The sequence below is a fragment of the Capra hircus genome, chromosome 18 (genome assembly GCF_001704415.2).
Source record: "Capra hircus breed San Clemente chromosome 18, ASM170441v1, whole genome shotgun sequence".
Classification (NCBI taxonomy): domain Eukaryota; kingdom Metazoa; phylum Chordata; class Mammalia; order Artiodactyla; family Bovidae; genus Capra; species Capra hircus.
This window is the reverse complement of record NC_030825.1, coordinates 66,463,027-66,479,121: the sequence shown is the minus strand read 5'-3', so window position 1 is coordinate 66,479,121 and position 16,095 is coordinate 66,463,027. Positions and strand designations below refer to the sequence as shown.

General features: G+C 43.2%; 1 protein-coding gene across 1 annotated transcript; it reads left to right on the top strand.

Moving 5' to 3' along the window:
• LOC102177655 (zinc finger protein 211) lies at positions 7,114-14,655 on the top strand. Its single transcript, XM_005693015.3, has 3 exons — positions 7,114-8,036; positions 9,187-9,313; positions 12,798-14,655. Exons 1-3 carry the CDS (start codon positions 8,004-8,006, stop codon positions 14,264-14,266), a joined length of 1,629 nt encoding a protein of 542 aa, XP_005693072.1. The 5' UTR covers positions 7,114-8,003; the 3' UTR covers positions 14,267-14,655.

The window sequence follows — 16,095 nt, the reverse complement described above, 5'->3', positions numbered from 1 at the left end:
CAGCCTATGAATAATATGTGCATCACAGTCATTCTTCATTTCAGTTACCGTGTGCTTGACTGCAGCTTTGTTTTTGGTCCTCGGTTAGAATTCTCATTTCTCAACTTACATCGTCCTTCTGGTATTGTATGCTGTTTTCTTTATTCTTTAGCAGAGGTTAATTAGCTTATTCATAATTATTTTCTTTCCCAATGTGATCGTCTTAACATCCATGTGATATCTGATTCTGGTTGTGAATCTTTATCTCTTCAAACTCTGTTTCGTGGGACACTGCAGATATTCAGCAGGCTCCATAGTTGCAAAAGTGTTAGATAAATTAGACTCTGCTAGTACAATTATTAATACGTTTTGGTGGAGATAGATTCCTAAAATTCCTAAATTCTATCCACTGTCCATCCCTTTCCCTGGATCCACTGGGTTTTTTAAATGTAATATTTAAATGTCATATATTGTGTACTGAGTTCCTCTGGGCCAGTGTTACCATTCACCCATCTTGACTCAGATAGAAGTCGTATAGCCTGTGTCCCATGTAATCTTTCAGCTTGCAATGGAGAGTTCTTGGGGCTTCATGGTATGGACATCACTCTGGCCTCAACATAAAGTGCTCAGAGGTACCCTGGGGAACTGAACGGCAGCTGGGTGAGGGCTTGATATCAGGTCTGTGTTCAAGTCATAACGGAAAGAATGACTTTCTTCCTTTGGGCAAGTGTCATGGTGCCATTGTCAGTGGCTACAAATCACTTCCCTCATCTTTGTCTATTCTTGACCTTTTGTCGATTTGTCATTTCTACTACTTCCCAATTTTCCCAGCCTACGATTCTTGCAGCTGCTTCCTCAATTTGACTCCAAGCCTATTTCTGAACATACTCCTGGGCAGTGGTTTTTTCACGTGTCCAACATGGATTTGTGATGTCATCCCTCCCTCCAAAAAAGCCAACAAGGACTTCTTTACCACTTCTTTGTTTTCAGGTTCTTGGCATGGAATTCAGGATAAGGAGACACCTTTTGAACAGAGCAAATTGAAGGAGTCTCACAGATGAGGACATGCAGCACAGGCTTGTCTTCTGAGAAGGTCCAGCTCTGTAAGATGTGTGTTCTAGTCTTGAGAGACATTTTGCATTTGGCTGAAGAACAAAGAGCAAACAGCAGGCAGAAACTGCTGTATGTGTATGTGGGTCATGTGGGAAATAATTCTATTTCACTGCCAACATTCAGCAGCACCAGAAGCAGCATGTTGGGGAGAAATCCTGCAAATATGATATGGGCAGACCCGCATTAAAAATATTTATTTATTCATTTGGCTGAGCTGGGTCTTAGTTGTGACACTTAGTATCTTTTACTTGCAGCACATTTTACCAAAGCTGGTAGCTCAATAACCATGGGAAAATCCACACTGCAGAAAAGCCATATCAGTGAAAGGAATATGATAAATCTTTCACCTGTAAGTACTCTTTCATTGAACATCAGAGAACTCATACTGGAGAAAGGCCTTATGAGTGTAAAGTATGTGGGAAATCATACACTTTTCTGCCTGGCTTTCAGTATCCTCAGGGCATTTACAGGGGAGAAAGGCTATATAAGCCTGGAGAATGTAGGCCATCCTTTACCAAATCCACTACCTCAGTTCCCATAGGAAAATCCATCTTGGAGAAATTTACGAGTGCAGTGAATGTGGGAAATGTTTTATTGGTAGTTCAAATCTTCATTGTCATCAGAGAGTTCACACTGGAGAAAAGCCTTATGAATTTCCCAAATATGGATGGCTGTGACTTTGAAGGAGTTTAAGGTTGTTCAGTTCAGTTCAGTCGCTCAGTCATGTCCTACTCTTTGTGACCCCATGAATCGCAGCACGCCAGGCCTCCCTGTCCATCACCAACTCCTGGAGTCCACCCAAACCCATGTCCATTGAGTCGGTGATGCCATCCAACCATCTCATCCTCTGTCGTCCCCTTTTCCTCCTGCCGTCAATCTTTCCCAGCATCAGGGTCTTTTCAAATGAGTCAGCTCTTCGCATCAGGTGGCCAAAGTATTGGAGTTTCAGCTTCAACATCAGTCCTTCCAATGAACACCCGGGACTGATCTCCTTTAGGATGGACTGGTTGTTAGAAGGTGCAAAGAATCTCTGCATCAAATGGACCCTCTTTAGAGAGGAAGCATAGAGACACAGTATCATCTGTTTGTGATCTCAGCGATCTTGGCACAATGGACATGGATCTGGGATTCACTGTTGCCTGATTCAGGATTTGGGGGGCCTGGTCATTCCACTGCTCTGCTGCCTCTCCCCACCGCTAAGTTTGGGGACTAAAAGAACACCTCCATCCTAACACTTCAGCACTCCCACCCCCACCCCATAAGCCCTGCCTATACCATAGCCAAACCAATGCTGTGAGGGACTTGCACAAGTGCTCACTACTGCCAGGCCTTTCATGAGAGTGGTTCCTCCACACTGCACACACACACTGACTTCTACCCCTCAGCGCAAGGGCTCTGTCTCCTGTGTCCTGACCATGAACTACACACACCTTCCTGCCTTACCACCAGGGACTCCAGCTTCATTTCCACCCAGGCATGTCACCCTCCTGTTTGAGCAGTTCCTCACAGGGACAGCAGCACTAAGCCAGGCGTTCCAGACTGGGTCATTGGTATCACCCCAGACTTCTTCACCACCATATGCAATGTTTGCTTTCCGAAGTCCTTTCCATCTTCATATACAGACTTCAGCATATTCCTAGTTGTTGCTGATTAGTCGCTCAATCATGTCCAACTCTTTGTGACTCCATGGACTGCAGCACACCAGGCTTCCCTGTCCTCCACCATCTCCTTGAGCTTGTTCAAACTCATGTCCATTGAGCCGGTGATGCCATCCAATCATCTTGTCCTCTGTCATCCCCTTCTCCTCCTGCCTTCAATCTTTCCCAGCATCAGAGTCTTTTCTAATGATTTGGCTCTTCACATCAGGTGGCCAGAGTATTAGAACTTAAGGTTCAGCATCAGTCCTTCAGGACTGGTTCTTTTAAGATTGACTGGTTTAATTAGCATGTCCCTATTACTCCATTATTTAGTTGACCCACTGATGGTTCTAGTTAATGTGAGGGACGCTGAAGGAATAAGAGCATCTGCTGTGGTTCTCACATGGACTGGTTCCCAGGTTCTTCCTCCTGTCCTCTTTACTGATCTTCTCATTGCTCCTCCCATCCCCATACCCTTCCATAAATGTAAGAATTAAGTCACCGAATGATTGTTAAGCAACAAGTACTTGCCTACCCATTTTTGGGACCCACACTAGACCAAGCTATCTTTTTTCTTTATTTTTAATATTTACTTTTAATTGGAGGATAATCACTTTACAATGTTTTGCTCATTCTGCCATACAACAACATGATCATCCACAAGTATAAATATGTCCCCTACCTCTTGAATCTGCATCCCATCCCCACACCCAGTTCCACCCCTCCAAGTTGTCAGAAAGCACTGGGTTGAGACCCCAGTTCTATACAGCACCTTCCCAATAGCTCTCTGTTTTATGTATGGTAGAGGGTGTTTCAGTCCTATTCGCTCCATTTTTCATACACTCTCCTTCCTCCAGTGTTTCCATAAACTTCTGTCTGTGTCTCTATTCCTGTATATGCATTAATATAGCGTATGCATATGCAGTAATGTATATGCATGTATACATTATATGCATTAATATATGACATTTTTTTCCTCCTGACTTCACTCTGTATACTGGGCTCATCCACCTCACTAGAACTGATTCAAATTGATTCTTTATTATGGCTGAGTAATATTCCATTGGACACATGTACCACAACTTCTTTATTCATTCATCTGTCAGTGGACACATAGTTTGCATCCATGTCCTAGCTATTGTAAGTAGTATGCAATGAACACTGCAGTCGATGTTTCTTTTTGAATTATGGTTTTCTCAGGGTCTGTGGTGGGAATGTACATTGATACCACCATTATGCAGAACAGAATGGAGATTTCTTAAAAAGCTAAAAACTACCATATGACCCGGAAATCCAGCCTATCTTAAACTCTAAGACTGAATGCATGCTGACACCTCCAATGAAGACTGTAAGACAGCAGTATGAAATCATTATGTTTTTAATTGCATTTCTCAGGATTTTTGACGTTGAGTGTTGTTGGTTTTTAATGTCTCTTTTCCTATGCGTCTTGTTTGGGTATCTTTCTGTTCCTATCTTTTTGCCTACTTTTATTTTGTGGGATTTCCCCATTTTCCCTTTTTGTGACAAATAGGAGAGTAGGGAAACAACAAAGATATCTGTGATATTTCACTTATTCTTCAATAATGTGAGTGTCTCCTGCATGGAATTTGAATTTGGAATACTGAGAGAAGATGTTCTCGTGTTTTCCTCAATTTCTTTACTATGCATAATGCAAGGATCAAATATATTATACACATTTAAGATAAATGTATACTATTAACATAAGCTACTTCAATCTTAAGTGCAGACATTCAGTTACAAAGTAAATCCTTTTTTATATTATAGTGTTTGCCAGTTTCCGTGAGTGTAAATACTTCCATAGCCAATGTCAAATTGCGAACATAATGTCACTGAACATGGAGTTGGGAAGCATCGCCAGTAGCACACCGCTGTATACTTTCCCCTCTTACAGGTTCAGTAGCCAAAATAACTTTCAAGTATGCTACCATAGTTGAATGGTCATATAGTGACAGGTTTTGCATATCTTAAAAATCATTTTATGGCTGTGTAGTAGACTTAAATTTTAGGTATTTAAAATGTAAATGTCAATATTCTGATACTTTGTGTGTACCCCTCAAACCAGTTTCTACCTGGCATTTTAATTCACCCTCAACATTAAAATTACTGATGTAAGAGCATATTCCACTTTTTAAAATATACAATTTTATTTATTTTTGATGGTGCTGGGTCTTCATTGTTGCACAGGCTTTTTCCTAGTTGTGGAGAGTGAGGGGTACTCTCTAGTTGTGGTGCACGGGTGTCTCATTGCAGTGTGCTAGAGCAGGGCTCTAGGGCACTCGGGCTCCAATAGTTTTTATATATGCACTTAGTAGTTTTGGTTCCCAGGCTCTAGACCATAGGCTCAATAGTTGTGACCTGTGGTATTTCCTGGACCAAGGATTGAACCCTTGTCTCCTGCATTGGCAGGTGCTGTCTTTACCACTGAGCCATGAGGGAAGCCCACTACTTTTGTGATGACTATTTTCAAATGTTTACATAAATGGAATGACCATTGGGTCCTACCCCTTTGTGAGATCATTTATCATATCATGTATTTTGTGTCTGTGTTTTTGTAACATCATGGCATCTGGAGTGTGAGCAGTTCAAGAAACAGAATGTCCCAGTCCTAGGTTCTATGTGGTGGACTGGTTGGAGGCACAGTGGGACAGATAGAAAAGTTGCAGGAGCCTGAACCCTGCTTAGTAGGAGTTTGCTTGCTTGCTCCTGGCCCTTGAGCCTGGCAGAGTGAGGTCTGCTTTATCAGCTGCTGGTTTCCAGTGAGCAGGTTCACATACACCCCAGCCAAGGAGAAGACATGCTCTGCCCCAACATGTTGCTGGATCCGGTGCAGTCAAGACCAGGGTAAGGACTTGATTTTGGGGTGCAAAGGCAAGTCCCAGGGCAGAACCCAGGTTGGGCTGCGGTGGCCATTGTTGGCACTTACAACCCATATTTCTGACAGCTGCTTAGCTGCAGTTTATCCACCCCAGCATACCTACAGAGAAACCACCCTGGCCCTGCCTCCTCCCTGTGGAACTGTGCCAGGCAGGGCAAGAGTGGCAGAAACTGGAGACACTGATCAGCTGTGAGAGACAAAAGGGTCTAGTCTTAGAGTCAGGATAACATTAATAATCGGTCAGCCTGAATAGCAAAGAAGGAGCCCAAAGACAAGGACAAAGACATCACAAGGCCTAGGAGAGACACGTCACCGTGGTCAGACACAGCAGGCAGGATGTGGCCGTAGGCTTTTTTTTTTTACTGGGGAGGATAGGGAGGTTACTTGCTTTAGAGGGAATTGAGGTGAGGTTGGCTCGTCAGTTGACAGGGAAACCAGGAAAAAAGCAGGCCACTCACAGTCTCTGAGAAATTCAATGCAAAGTAGTTACTATCTAATGACAAAAACAAGGACAATCTGGGGCTAGAGCAAGAAGGTAGGTATTGACAGATGAGGCTTTATTATTAAATGAAAGTTCAGGCAGGTGAATAGGGTATAGGTGAATCAGACTGGTGGGGCAGGGGATGTACAAAGAGAAAGAATACAGCCATTTTGGGTGTCCTGATTATCCATCATTGTTTCTCACTTAGTTGCACACCATCACTGACTATGCAGGCAAGACAGTCTTTTCTGGGGGACCAAAATAAGTGTTTTCAGTGTGTTCAGTTCAGTCACTCAGTCATGTTTGACTCTTTGCGACCTCATGAATCTCAGCACACCAGGCCTCCCTGTCCATCACCATCTCCCGGAGTTCACTCAGACTCACATCCATCAAGTCCGTGATGCCATCCAGCCATCTCATTCTCGGTTGTCCCCTTCTTCTCCCGCCCCCAATCCCTCCCAGCATCAGAGTCTTTTCCAATGAGTCCAACTCTTCGCATGAGGTGGCCAAAGTACTGGAGCTTCAGCTTTAGCATCATTCCTTCCAAAGAAATCCCAGGGCTGATCTCCTTCAGAATGGACTGGTTGGATCTCCTTGCGGTCCAAGGGACTCTCAAGAGTCTTCTCCAACACCACAGTTCAAAAGCATCAATTCTTCGGCACTCAGCCTTCTTCACAGTCCAACTCTGACATCCATACATGACCACAGGAAAAACCATAGCCTTGACTAGACGGACCTTAGTCGGCAAAGTAATGTTTCTGCTTTTGAATATACTATCTAGGTTGGTCATAACTTTTCTTCCAAGGAGTAAGCATCTTTTAATTTCATGGCTGCAGTCACCATCTGCAGTGATTTTGGAGCCCCCCCCAAAATAAAGTCTGACACTGTTTCCACTGTTTCCCCATCTATTTCCCATGAAGTGATGGGACCGGATGCCATGATCTTTGTTTTCTGAATGTTGAGCTTTAAGCCAACTTTTTCGCTCTCCTCTTTCACCAAGAGGCTTTTTAGTTCCTCTTCACTTTCTGCCATAAGGGTGGTGTTATCTGCATATCTGAGGTTAGTGTGTTCAAAATAAGTGTGTTCAGCTGTAGCAGGCCTGCCCAGTATCAACTTTCCACATTCCCAGTCAGAATCCTGTAGTCTTTTTTCTTTTCCCTGACCATAATTTACAGACGACTTGAGCACTTCAGGCTGCATGCATTTCAAGAGCAATAAGATAATATTTTCTTATTTCCAGTTACCAGTGGATGTCAGCTAGATTATCCCTACACTTCAGTGATCAGTATCATTAAAGACTTAAATTCTCTGAAGCACCCTCCCCCTATTTCGTCATCGACTCCCCATCTCTTTAATGAGGACGGAGGCCCCCGACACGTGATTTCCCAGCGCTCCTCGCGGTGCCGCTTGGCTTTCCTCCTTGCGTTTCCAGGGTGGCGCCGTTCCTTGAGGCCTTGGCACTACATTACCCAGAAGAACTTGCGCGAAGGTGAGGCAGCTGCTAAGTCACTTCAGTCGTGTCCGACTCTGTGCGACCCCATAGACGGCAGCCCACCAGGCTCCCCCGTCCCTGGGATTCTCCAGGCAAGAACACTGGAGTGGGTTGAGCCCTTGAAAATTCAGAAGATGCGCATTTCCTGGAGGCCGAACATCCGGCAGTGACTTCCGGCGCGTTTATTTCGACGTTTTGTTTGTTGTTGAGACCGTGGGGCTGGTGACAAGCTCACGAGTGAGGAGTTTGCTGGGCAGTGAGGGGTCTAAGGCGGAAGCGGAGTCTTCGTGCACACTGCACAGCGTCTGTTCGTAGGGTCGGGGAGGTCACCTTCTGCGGGGAGTTGTCGTACCGAAACCGACCTGGTCGCTCCGCTTTGGAAGCTCCGCTCGCCCACAGGCTCGGATGGCGGCGGCTTCTCCGCCGGCGCCACCTCAGGTAAACGTTTCGCCCTGCCCCCTTTCCCGTCAAAATATGAATGCCCCGCGCGAGAACGCCTGCCCAGGTCGCTTTATCTCAGGGCCCTCTTCCACGACAGGCCCGAAGGCCTCTTGCAGGCCTTCACAGGTGGTGTCCTTATTTCCCAGGACGTGTGTAATGTGTGAGTGAGGCTTTGAGATGCAACTGAAGCAGGAATGTTGGGGAACCTGAGGTCCGTCCAGCTTCTGTGAGGAACAACGTTTGCGGGCAGGCTTCACCTGGAGTGCCAGATGAGAGGTGGTAATTTCCCGCTTAGACATGCTGGAAGCGGTGAAGACTTTTGAGCACAGGAGGGACGTCATCTGCGGTTTTTAGGTTTTTAAAATTAGGCTTCAGAACTGTTTAGTGAAAGGAAAGTCTAATTGGTTTGTGATTCTTAATTTGAGGTAGAGGGAATTTCTGGCTTTTCCTTGCTCACAAGTCATAAAGAGGTAGTACTGAGGATGGAGTCACGAAGGAGACCTTAGCCAGCCGCCGTTCCATTACCAGGGCTCTGGTCCTAGGCAGAAATCCTGGGAAAGTTTGAGCCCCTGGAACATCACCCAGGTCACCTTCCTCCATGGTCTGCCCATTCCCATAGATTCCCAGGACTGCAGAAGCACTTTTGGTAAATGGAGGTTGTCCCTGTCCCTCAATTGTTCTCAAGCCCATGCACGCATTCTTTGTATTTGAGAAGGGTCTTGAGGCTCTTCACTTGCCATTCACCCAGGCCCTTGGTTTGGGAAGGAGAACCCCATGTTCAGGGTCCTGAATGCAGGCCGGGGTTTGTTGAGGAGGTTCCTATTTTCCATCATCGATGGAAGGAAGTGTGAAACTGGTCACTTTTGTGAGGCTGAACTGGTTTAGGTAAGTGCAGGTTTTTGTTTTTGTTTTCTTTTTTTCTCCTGGTGGGAATAAACATAGGGAAGAGCAGGATTTCGGCTTGAAAGGACTACCTGTGTTTTCTGGAGCCAATGGGAGGGTCAGATCAAAGGAGGGAGGTGTTTTTTTAACTCCAGGTTTCAGGAGGCCCCATCTGACTGGGCAGTGGGGAGATGTGCAAAGAAGTTGGATGGTGGTTTTTTGGGAGTGAGTTTGTTCATTGTTTTATTTGTCCCTATTGTACCAGGGCAGTGTGACCTTTGAGGATGTGGCTGTGTACTTCTCCTGGAATGAATGGTGTCTTCTTGATGAGGTTCAAATACGCCTGTACCTTGATGTCATGCTGGAGAACTTTGCACTTGTGTGCATGCTGGGTAAGGCCTACACACCCGTCTCACTCCTCAGAGCTAGGCTCTGCCTTTCTCCTTTTCCCCTGGGGCAGGTATGTTCTTCTCACAAATGAACCATGGGCACTCCTTCTTCAAAAAGCTGAGTTATGTCCTGTGGTTAGTATAGCTAGGAAGAGAGCAACCTCAGTGCCAGAACACCTGTATCCCCAAATTTGCAGCTGAGGATTCAGGGTCAGTAGTCTTTTGGGTTTTTTGTTTTTATAATTTTATTAAAATATTCTGTTCAGTTCTCAACTTTATGTTAATTTTTGCTGCACAGCATAGCTACTAAGTTTTTTTAATACACACACATACACACAGACATATATATATATATATATATATATTCCTTATTCGTTTCCCTTACGATTTATCACAGGTACTGAATATAGTTTCCTGTAATATGGCATCAAGACCTTGTTTATCCATGCCATGTTTACTGGTTTGCATCTGCTAACACTATGCTCCCAATCCTTCCCTCACTTACTTCCCTCTCACTTGGCAGACATAAGTTTGTTCTCTATTCCTGAGTCTGTTTCTGTTTCCTGTATGTTTATATGTAGATATATAGTGTCATATTTCAGATTCCATAAAGAAGTGAAATCAAATGGTATTTGTCTCTTTCTGACTTAAATCATTTGAAAATATTTTCTCCCAGTTTTTAGGTTGTCTTTTTTTGTTGCTTTTGTTTTTAGAATTTTTTTTTTTATTTTAATTTTTTGGATGCATTGGGTCTTTGTTGCTGGGAGGATTTTCTCTAGTTTGGTGAGCAAGGTTTACAGGTTGGTTTCAGTACTTGTGGCCTGAGGGTTTAGTTGCCCTGTGGCATGAGGAATCTTCCTGGACCAGGGATCTTATGGATTCGTAACCACTGGACTGCCAGGGAATTCTTGACATGGATTCTGTTTATTGGTTTTTGAATGTTACATTATCCTTGTGTACCTTGCAGTAATCCCAGTTGATCATGATGTATATATATATATATATATATATTTTTTTTTTTTTTTACAGTTTTTGATTCAATTTACTGATATTTCATAGCATGTAGATCTTTCAGTTGAGGCATGTGAACTCTTAGATGCAGCATGTGATATCTAGTTCCCCGACCAGGGATGGAATCTGGGCCTCTTGCTTTCAGAGTTAGGAGTCTTAGCCAATGGACCACCAAGGATGTCCCTCTTCTTTCATTTTTTCCCCCCTTTTCTTTCATTTTTGATATTATTAATTTGCCTACTGTCTCATTTTCACACTGACTAGAATCCTTTTTATATTATTGGCCATTTTAAATAAGAAGGTTTTTTGGAGCTTTGTTGATTTTTCTATATAGTAGTTTCATAAGGTAAAAGCACAGATAATTGATGTTAGGTCTCCTTTTGCAATATGTTCATTCAATGCTATACATTGCCTTATAAACACTGCTTTCACTTATTTTGATACATGTTATGTTTATTTGAAAATACTTAAAAAGTTTTCTTCAGTTCAGTTCAGTTGCTCAGTCATGTCTAACTCTTTGTGACCCATGAATCACAGCACGCCAGGCCTCCCTGTCCATCATCAACTCCCGGAGTTTACCCAAACTCATGTCCACTGAGGCGGTGATGCCATCCAACCATCTCATTCTCTGTCATCCCCTTCTCCTGCCATCAATCTTTCCCAGCATCAGGGTCTTTTCAAATGAGTCAGCTCTTCACATCAGGTGGCCAAAGTATTGGAGTTTCCAGCTTCAATATCAGTCCTTCCAATGGACACCCAGGACTGATATCCTTTAGGACGGACTGGTTGGATCTCCTTGCAGTCCAAGGGACTCTCAAGAGTCTCCTCCAACACTACAGTTCAAAAGCATTAATTCTTCAGTGCTCAGCTTTTTTTATAGTCCAACTCTCTCATCCATACATGACTACTGGAAAAACCATAGCCTTGACTAGATGGACCTTTGTTGACAAAGTAATGTCTCTGCTTTTTAATATGCTGTCTAGGTTGATCATAACTTCCCTTCCAAGGAGTAAGCGTCTTTTAATTTCATGGCTGCAGTCACCATCTGCAGTGATTTTGGAAAAATAAAGTCAGCCTCTGTTGCCACTGTTTCCCCATCTGTTTGCCATGAAGTGATAAGACCAGGTGCAGTGATCGTAGTTTTCTGAATGTTGAGCTTTAAGCCAACCTTTTCACTCTCCTCTTTCACTTTCATCAAGAGGCTCTTTAGTTCTTCTTTGCTTTCTGCAATGAGTGGTGTCATCTGCATATCTGAGGTTATTGATATTTCTTCGGCAATCTTGATTCCAGCTTGTGCTTCTTCCAGCCCAGTGTTTCTCATGATGTACTCTGCATAAAAGTTAAATAAGCAGGGTGACAATATACAGCTTTGACGTACTCCTTTTCCTATTTGGAACCAGTCTCTTGTTCCATGTCCAGTTCTAATTAAAAATTTTCTTAAGATTTCTTTTTTGGGACTTCTTTGACCAATGTTTTATTTGAAAGTCTATAGTTTAATTCTCAAAATTTGGGGATTTTTTTCAGCTATCTTTGTGTTACTTTTTTTTTTTTTTTGGAAATCGGTCAGTCATGTCCAACTCTTTGTGACCCCATGGACTATACAGTCCATGGAATTCTCCAGGCCAGAGTACTGGAGTGGGTAGCCTTTCCCTTTTCCAGGGGATCTTCCCAACTGTGTTACTGATTTTTGTTATAATTCCGCTGTGCTCTGAGAAAAGACATTGTATGATTTCAGTTGTTTCAAATTTGTTAAGGTACGTTTTCTGACCTAGGATGTGGTCTATCTTGTGAATGTTGTATGTCAGCATGAATAGACTATTGTTCTGATTTTGGATGGAGTATACTAGTAGTCTTTAGGTGTCCTTACATCCAGTTGAGTGATGATGGTACTTTTCAGTTCAACAGCATCTTTACAGATTTTCCGTTTGCTGAATCTGCTAATTTCTGGTAGAGCAGTGTTGAATGAAGTCTCCAACTATTATAGTCTCCAACTATTATATCTGTTTCTACTTGTAGGTCTGTTTTGCCTCACATTTAAATATTCTATTGTTAGGCACATAAATGTTAAGGATTATTTTGAAATCTGAAAAATTGACCCCTTTATCATTGTGTTATTCTCTTTATCCCTGATGACTTTGTTTATGTTAAGTCAGCTTTGATATTAATATAGTAACTATTTCTTTTTTTTTTTTTTAATCTTTTCCTCTTTTATTTGGCTGTGAGACATGTGGGATCTTAGTTCCATGGCCAGGGATTGAACTTGCACTCCCTGCATTGGCAGTGCAGTGTCTTAACCACTTGGCTGTGAGAGCCACATCCAATCCTTGTGTCCTGGACATAGTGAGACCAGCTGCTTCTTCAGTTTAATCCCAGTTCATGTCCTGAACACGATTCCGTGGACTGCCTCTTTCATGTATCAGATGTACAGTTGTGATGATGTCATTCCCTCCAATAAAGTCAACCTGTTTGTTTTCAGGTTCTTGTGGAGTCCAGGATGCAGAGACATGTTCTGAACAGAATGTATCTGCAGAGAGAGCATCACAGATTAGGACTTCCAGGGCAGAATTGTCTGCTGAGAATACCCAGCCCTGTAAGATATGTGTCCCAGTCTTGAGAGACATTTTACATTTAGCTGAAGAGCAAGGAACAAATAGGGAGCAGAAAGAATACACATGTGGGGCATGTGGGAAACAATTCTATTTTACTGCCAATGTTCAGCAGCACATTGGAGTGAAATTCTGCCAGTGTCATATGGGAAGACCTGCATATTTGAAAAGCTGTATGATCCATGCAGCAAGGAATCTGTCTACCAACATGGAGATTGGAAATGACTTCCTGGGCAACATGGGAGTTCAGAAACAAGCCGCTAATACCAGGATGCCACGAAACAACAGTAAGGAGTATGATGCTGTTTTTCACAGTGGAAAAAGTCATCAGAGCTGGGGAGAAGGCAAGATGGTCTCTAACCCCACAGATATACTTGTTCAGGATGAAGAAGCCCTCACTGGTGAAGGATTTTGTGAGTTCAGCAAATGTAGGGAAGCCTGCACCCAAAGAAATAGCCTTATTCAGCATGAGGAAGTTCATGCCAGAGAAAGGTCTTATGAATGCAGCCATTCTGGAAAATTTTTTGCCCACAAATCTGGCTTCCTTGCAGGTCAGAGATTTAACTCTGGAGGAACACTATATGCCTGTCCTGAATGTGGAAAGTCATTTAGCCAAAGGAGGTACCTCAGAATCCATAGAAAAATCCACACTGGAGAAAAGCCTTATAAATGCAAAGAATGTGGTAAATCTTTCATCCAAAAGGGGAGGTTAATTGACCATCAGAGAGTTCACACTGGCGAACGGCCTTATGAGTGCAGTGAATGTGGAAAGTCTTTTGTTGCTCTGCGTGGCCTCCAGTATCATCAGAGAGTCCACAGTGGCGAGAGGCCCTATGGGTGCAGTGAATGTGGGAAATCTTTTATCGCTAAATCTGACTTGCATTATCATCAGCGAGTTCATTCTGGAGAAAGGCCTTATGAGTGCAGTGAATGTGGGAAATGTTACATTGATAAGAGAGGTCTTCAGTATCATCAGAGAGTTCACAGTGGAGAAAGGCCCTATGAGTGCAGCGAATGTGGGAAATGTTTTATTTTTTCAAGTGGTCTCCGGTACCATCAGAGAGTTCACAGCGGAGAAAGGCCCTATCAGTGCAGTGAATGTGGGAAATCTTTTATTGTTAAGAGAGGCCTCCAGAATCATCAGAGTGTTCACAGTGGAGAAAGACCTTATGAGTGCATTGAATGTGGAAAATGTTTTATTGATAGGTCACGTCTTCATCGTCATCAGAGAGTTCATAGTGGAGAAAAGCCTTATGAGTGCAGAGAATGTGGGAAATGTTTTACTGATAAGTCAGGCCTTCATCGTCATCAGAGAGTTCACACTTCTGAAAGGGCTTAAATGTTGGTAATCCTTTAGCCAGAGACAGCTTCTACATATCCATAGAAAAATCCACACTGAAGAAAAGTCTTACGAGTGCAGTGAATATAATAAATCTTTTTTCCAAAACTGGAACATAATTGTACATCACAGAGTTCATGGTGGAGAAAGGCCTTACACCTGCACTGAATGTTGGAAATCCTTTAGCTGAAGGAAGTACCTCAGTACCCATAGCAAAATCCATAGTGGAGAAAAGCCTTACCAGTACAAGAAATGTGATAAGTCTTTTACCTGTAAGTACTGTTTCATTGGACATCAGAGAATTCATACTTTCAGTTCAGTTCAGTCACTCAGTCGTGTCCTACTCTTTGCAACCCCATGAATTGCAGCACGCCAGGCCTCCCTTTCCATCACCATCTCCCGGAGTTCACTCAGACTCATGTCCATCGAGTCCGTGATGCCGTCCAGCCATCTCATCCTCTGTAATCCCCTTCTCCTGCCCCCAATCCCTCCCAGCATCAGAGTCTTTTCCAATGAATCAGCTCTTCTCATGAGGTGGCCAAAGTACTGAAGTTTCAGCTTTAGCATCATTCCTTCCAAAGAACACCCAGGGCTGATCTCCTTTAGAATGGACTGGTTGGACCTCCTTGCAGTCCAAAGGACTCTCAAGAGTCTTCTCCATCACCACAATTCAAAAACATCAGTTCTTTGGCGCTCAGCTTTCTTCACAGTCCCAACTCTCACATCCATACATGACCACTGGTAAAACCATAGCCTTGACTAGATGGACCTTTGTTGGCAAAGTAATGTCTCTGCTTTTGAATATGCTATCTAGGTTGGTCATAACTTTTCTTCCAAGGAGTTAAGCGTCTTTTAATTTCATGGCTGCAGTCACCATCTGCAGTGATTTTGGAGCCCCCCCAAATAAAGTCTGTCACTGTTTCCACTGTTTCCCCATCTATTTCCCATGAAGTGATGGGACCAGATACCATGATCTTCGTTTTCTGAACGTTGAGCTTTAAGGCAACTTTTTCACTCTTCTTTTTCACTTTCATCAAGAGGCTTTTTAGTTCCTCTTCACTTTCTGCCCTAAGGGTGGTGTCATCTGCATATTTAGGTTATTGATATTTCTCCCGGAAATCTTGATTGCAGCTTTTGCTTCTTCCAGCCCAGTGTTTCTCATGATGTACTCTGCATATAGGTTAAATAAGCAGGGTGACAATATACAGCCTTGACGTACTTTTTTTCCTATTTGGAATCAGTCTGTTGTTCCATGTCCAGTTCTAACTGTTGCTTCCTGACCTGCATATAGGTTTCTCAAGAGGCAGGTCAGGTGGTCTGGTATTCCCATCTCTTTCAGAATTTTCCACAGTTTATTGTGATCCACACAGTCAAAGGCTTTAGAAAGGCCTTATTAGTGTAATGTATGTGGTAAGTCTTATATATTCTGTCTGGCTTCCATTATCATCTGGGCAGTCACAGAAGAGAAACACTATATGCACAGTGGATATAGGACATCCTTTAACCAAACCCACCAACTGAGTTCCTTTAGGACAATCCACACTAGAGAAAACCCTTACGAGTGCAAGGAATGTGATCAGTCATTTTCCTGAAAGTGCCACTTGATTAGCCATCAAGTAGCTCACACTGAAGAAAGGGCTTTATGAGTATCACAATATGGCTGGCAGTGACATTGAGGGGTTTGAGGTAGTAAGAAGGTGGGACGTACCTATGCAGCAAACGGACACTTTCTAGAAGAAACTGAAGCACAGAGATGCTGTATCTTCTTTGTGATCTCTTCTCAATGGATACGGATCTGGGATTTAATTCCAGGTTACCTGTTTCAAGAT

Bases quoted from the DNA above. Each gene is read 5' to 3' on its own strand.
- LOC102177655 (XM_005693015.3), top strand. From the start codon at position 8,004: ATGGCGGCGGCTTCTCCGCCGGCGCCACCTCAG. The intron at 8,037-9,186 runs GTAAACGTTTCG...CTATTGTACCAG, and splicing joins CTCCGCCGGCGCCACCTCAG to GGCAGTGTGACCTTTGAGGA. The intron at 9,314-12,797 runs GTAAGGCCTACA...GTTTGTTTTCAG, and splicing joins TGCACTTGTGTGCATGCTGG to GTTCTTGTGGAGTCCAGGAT.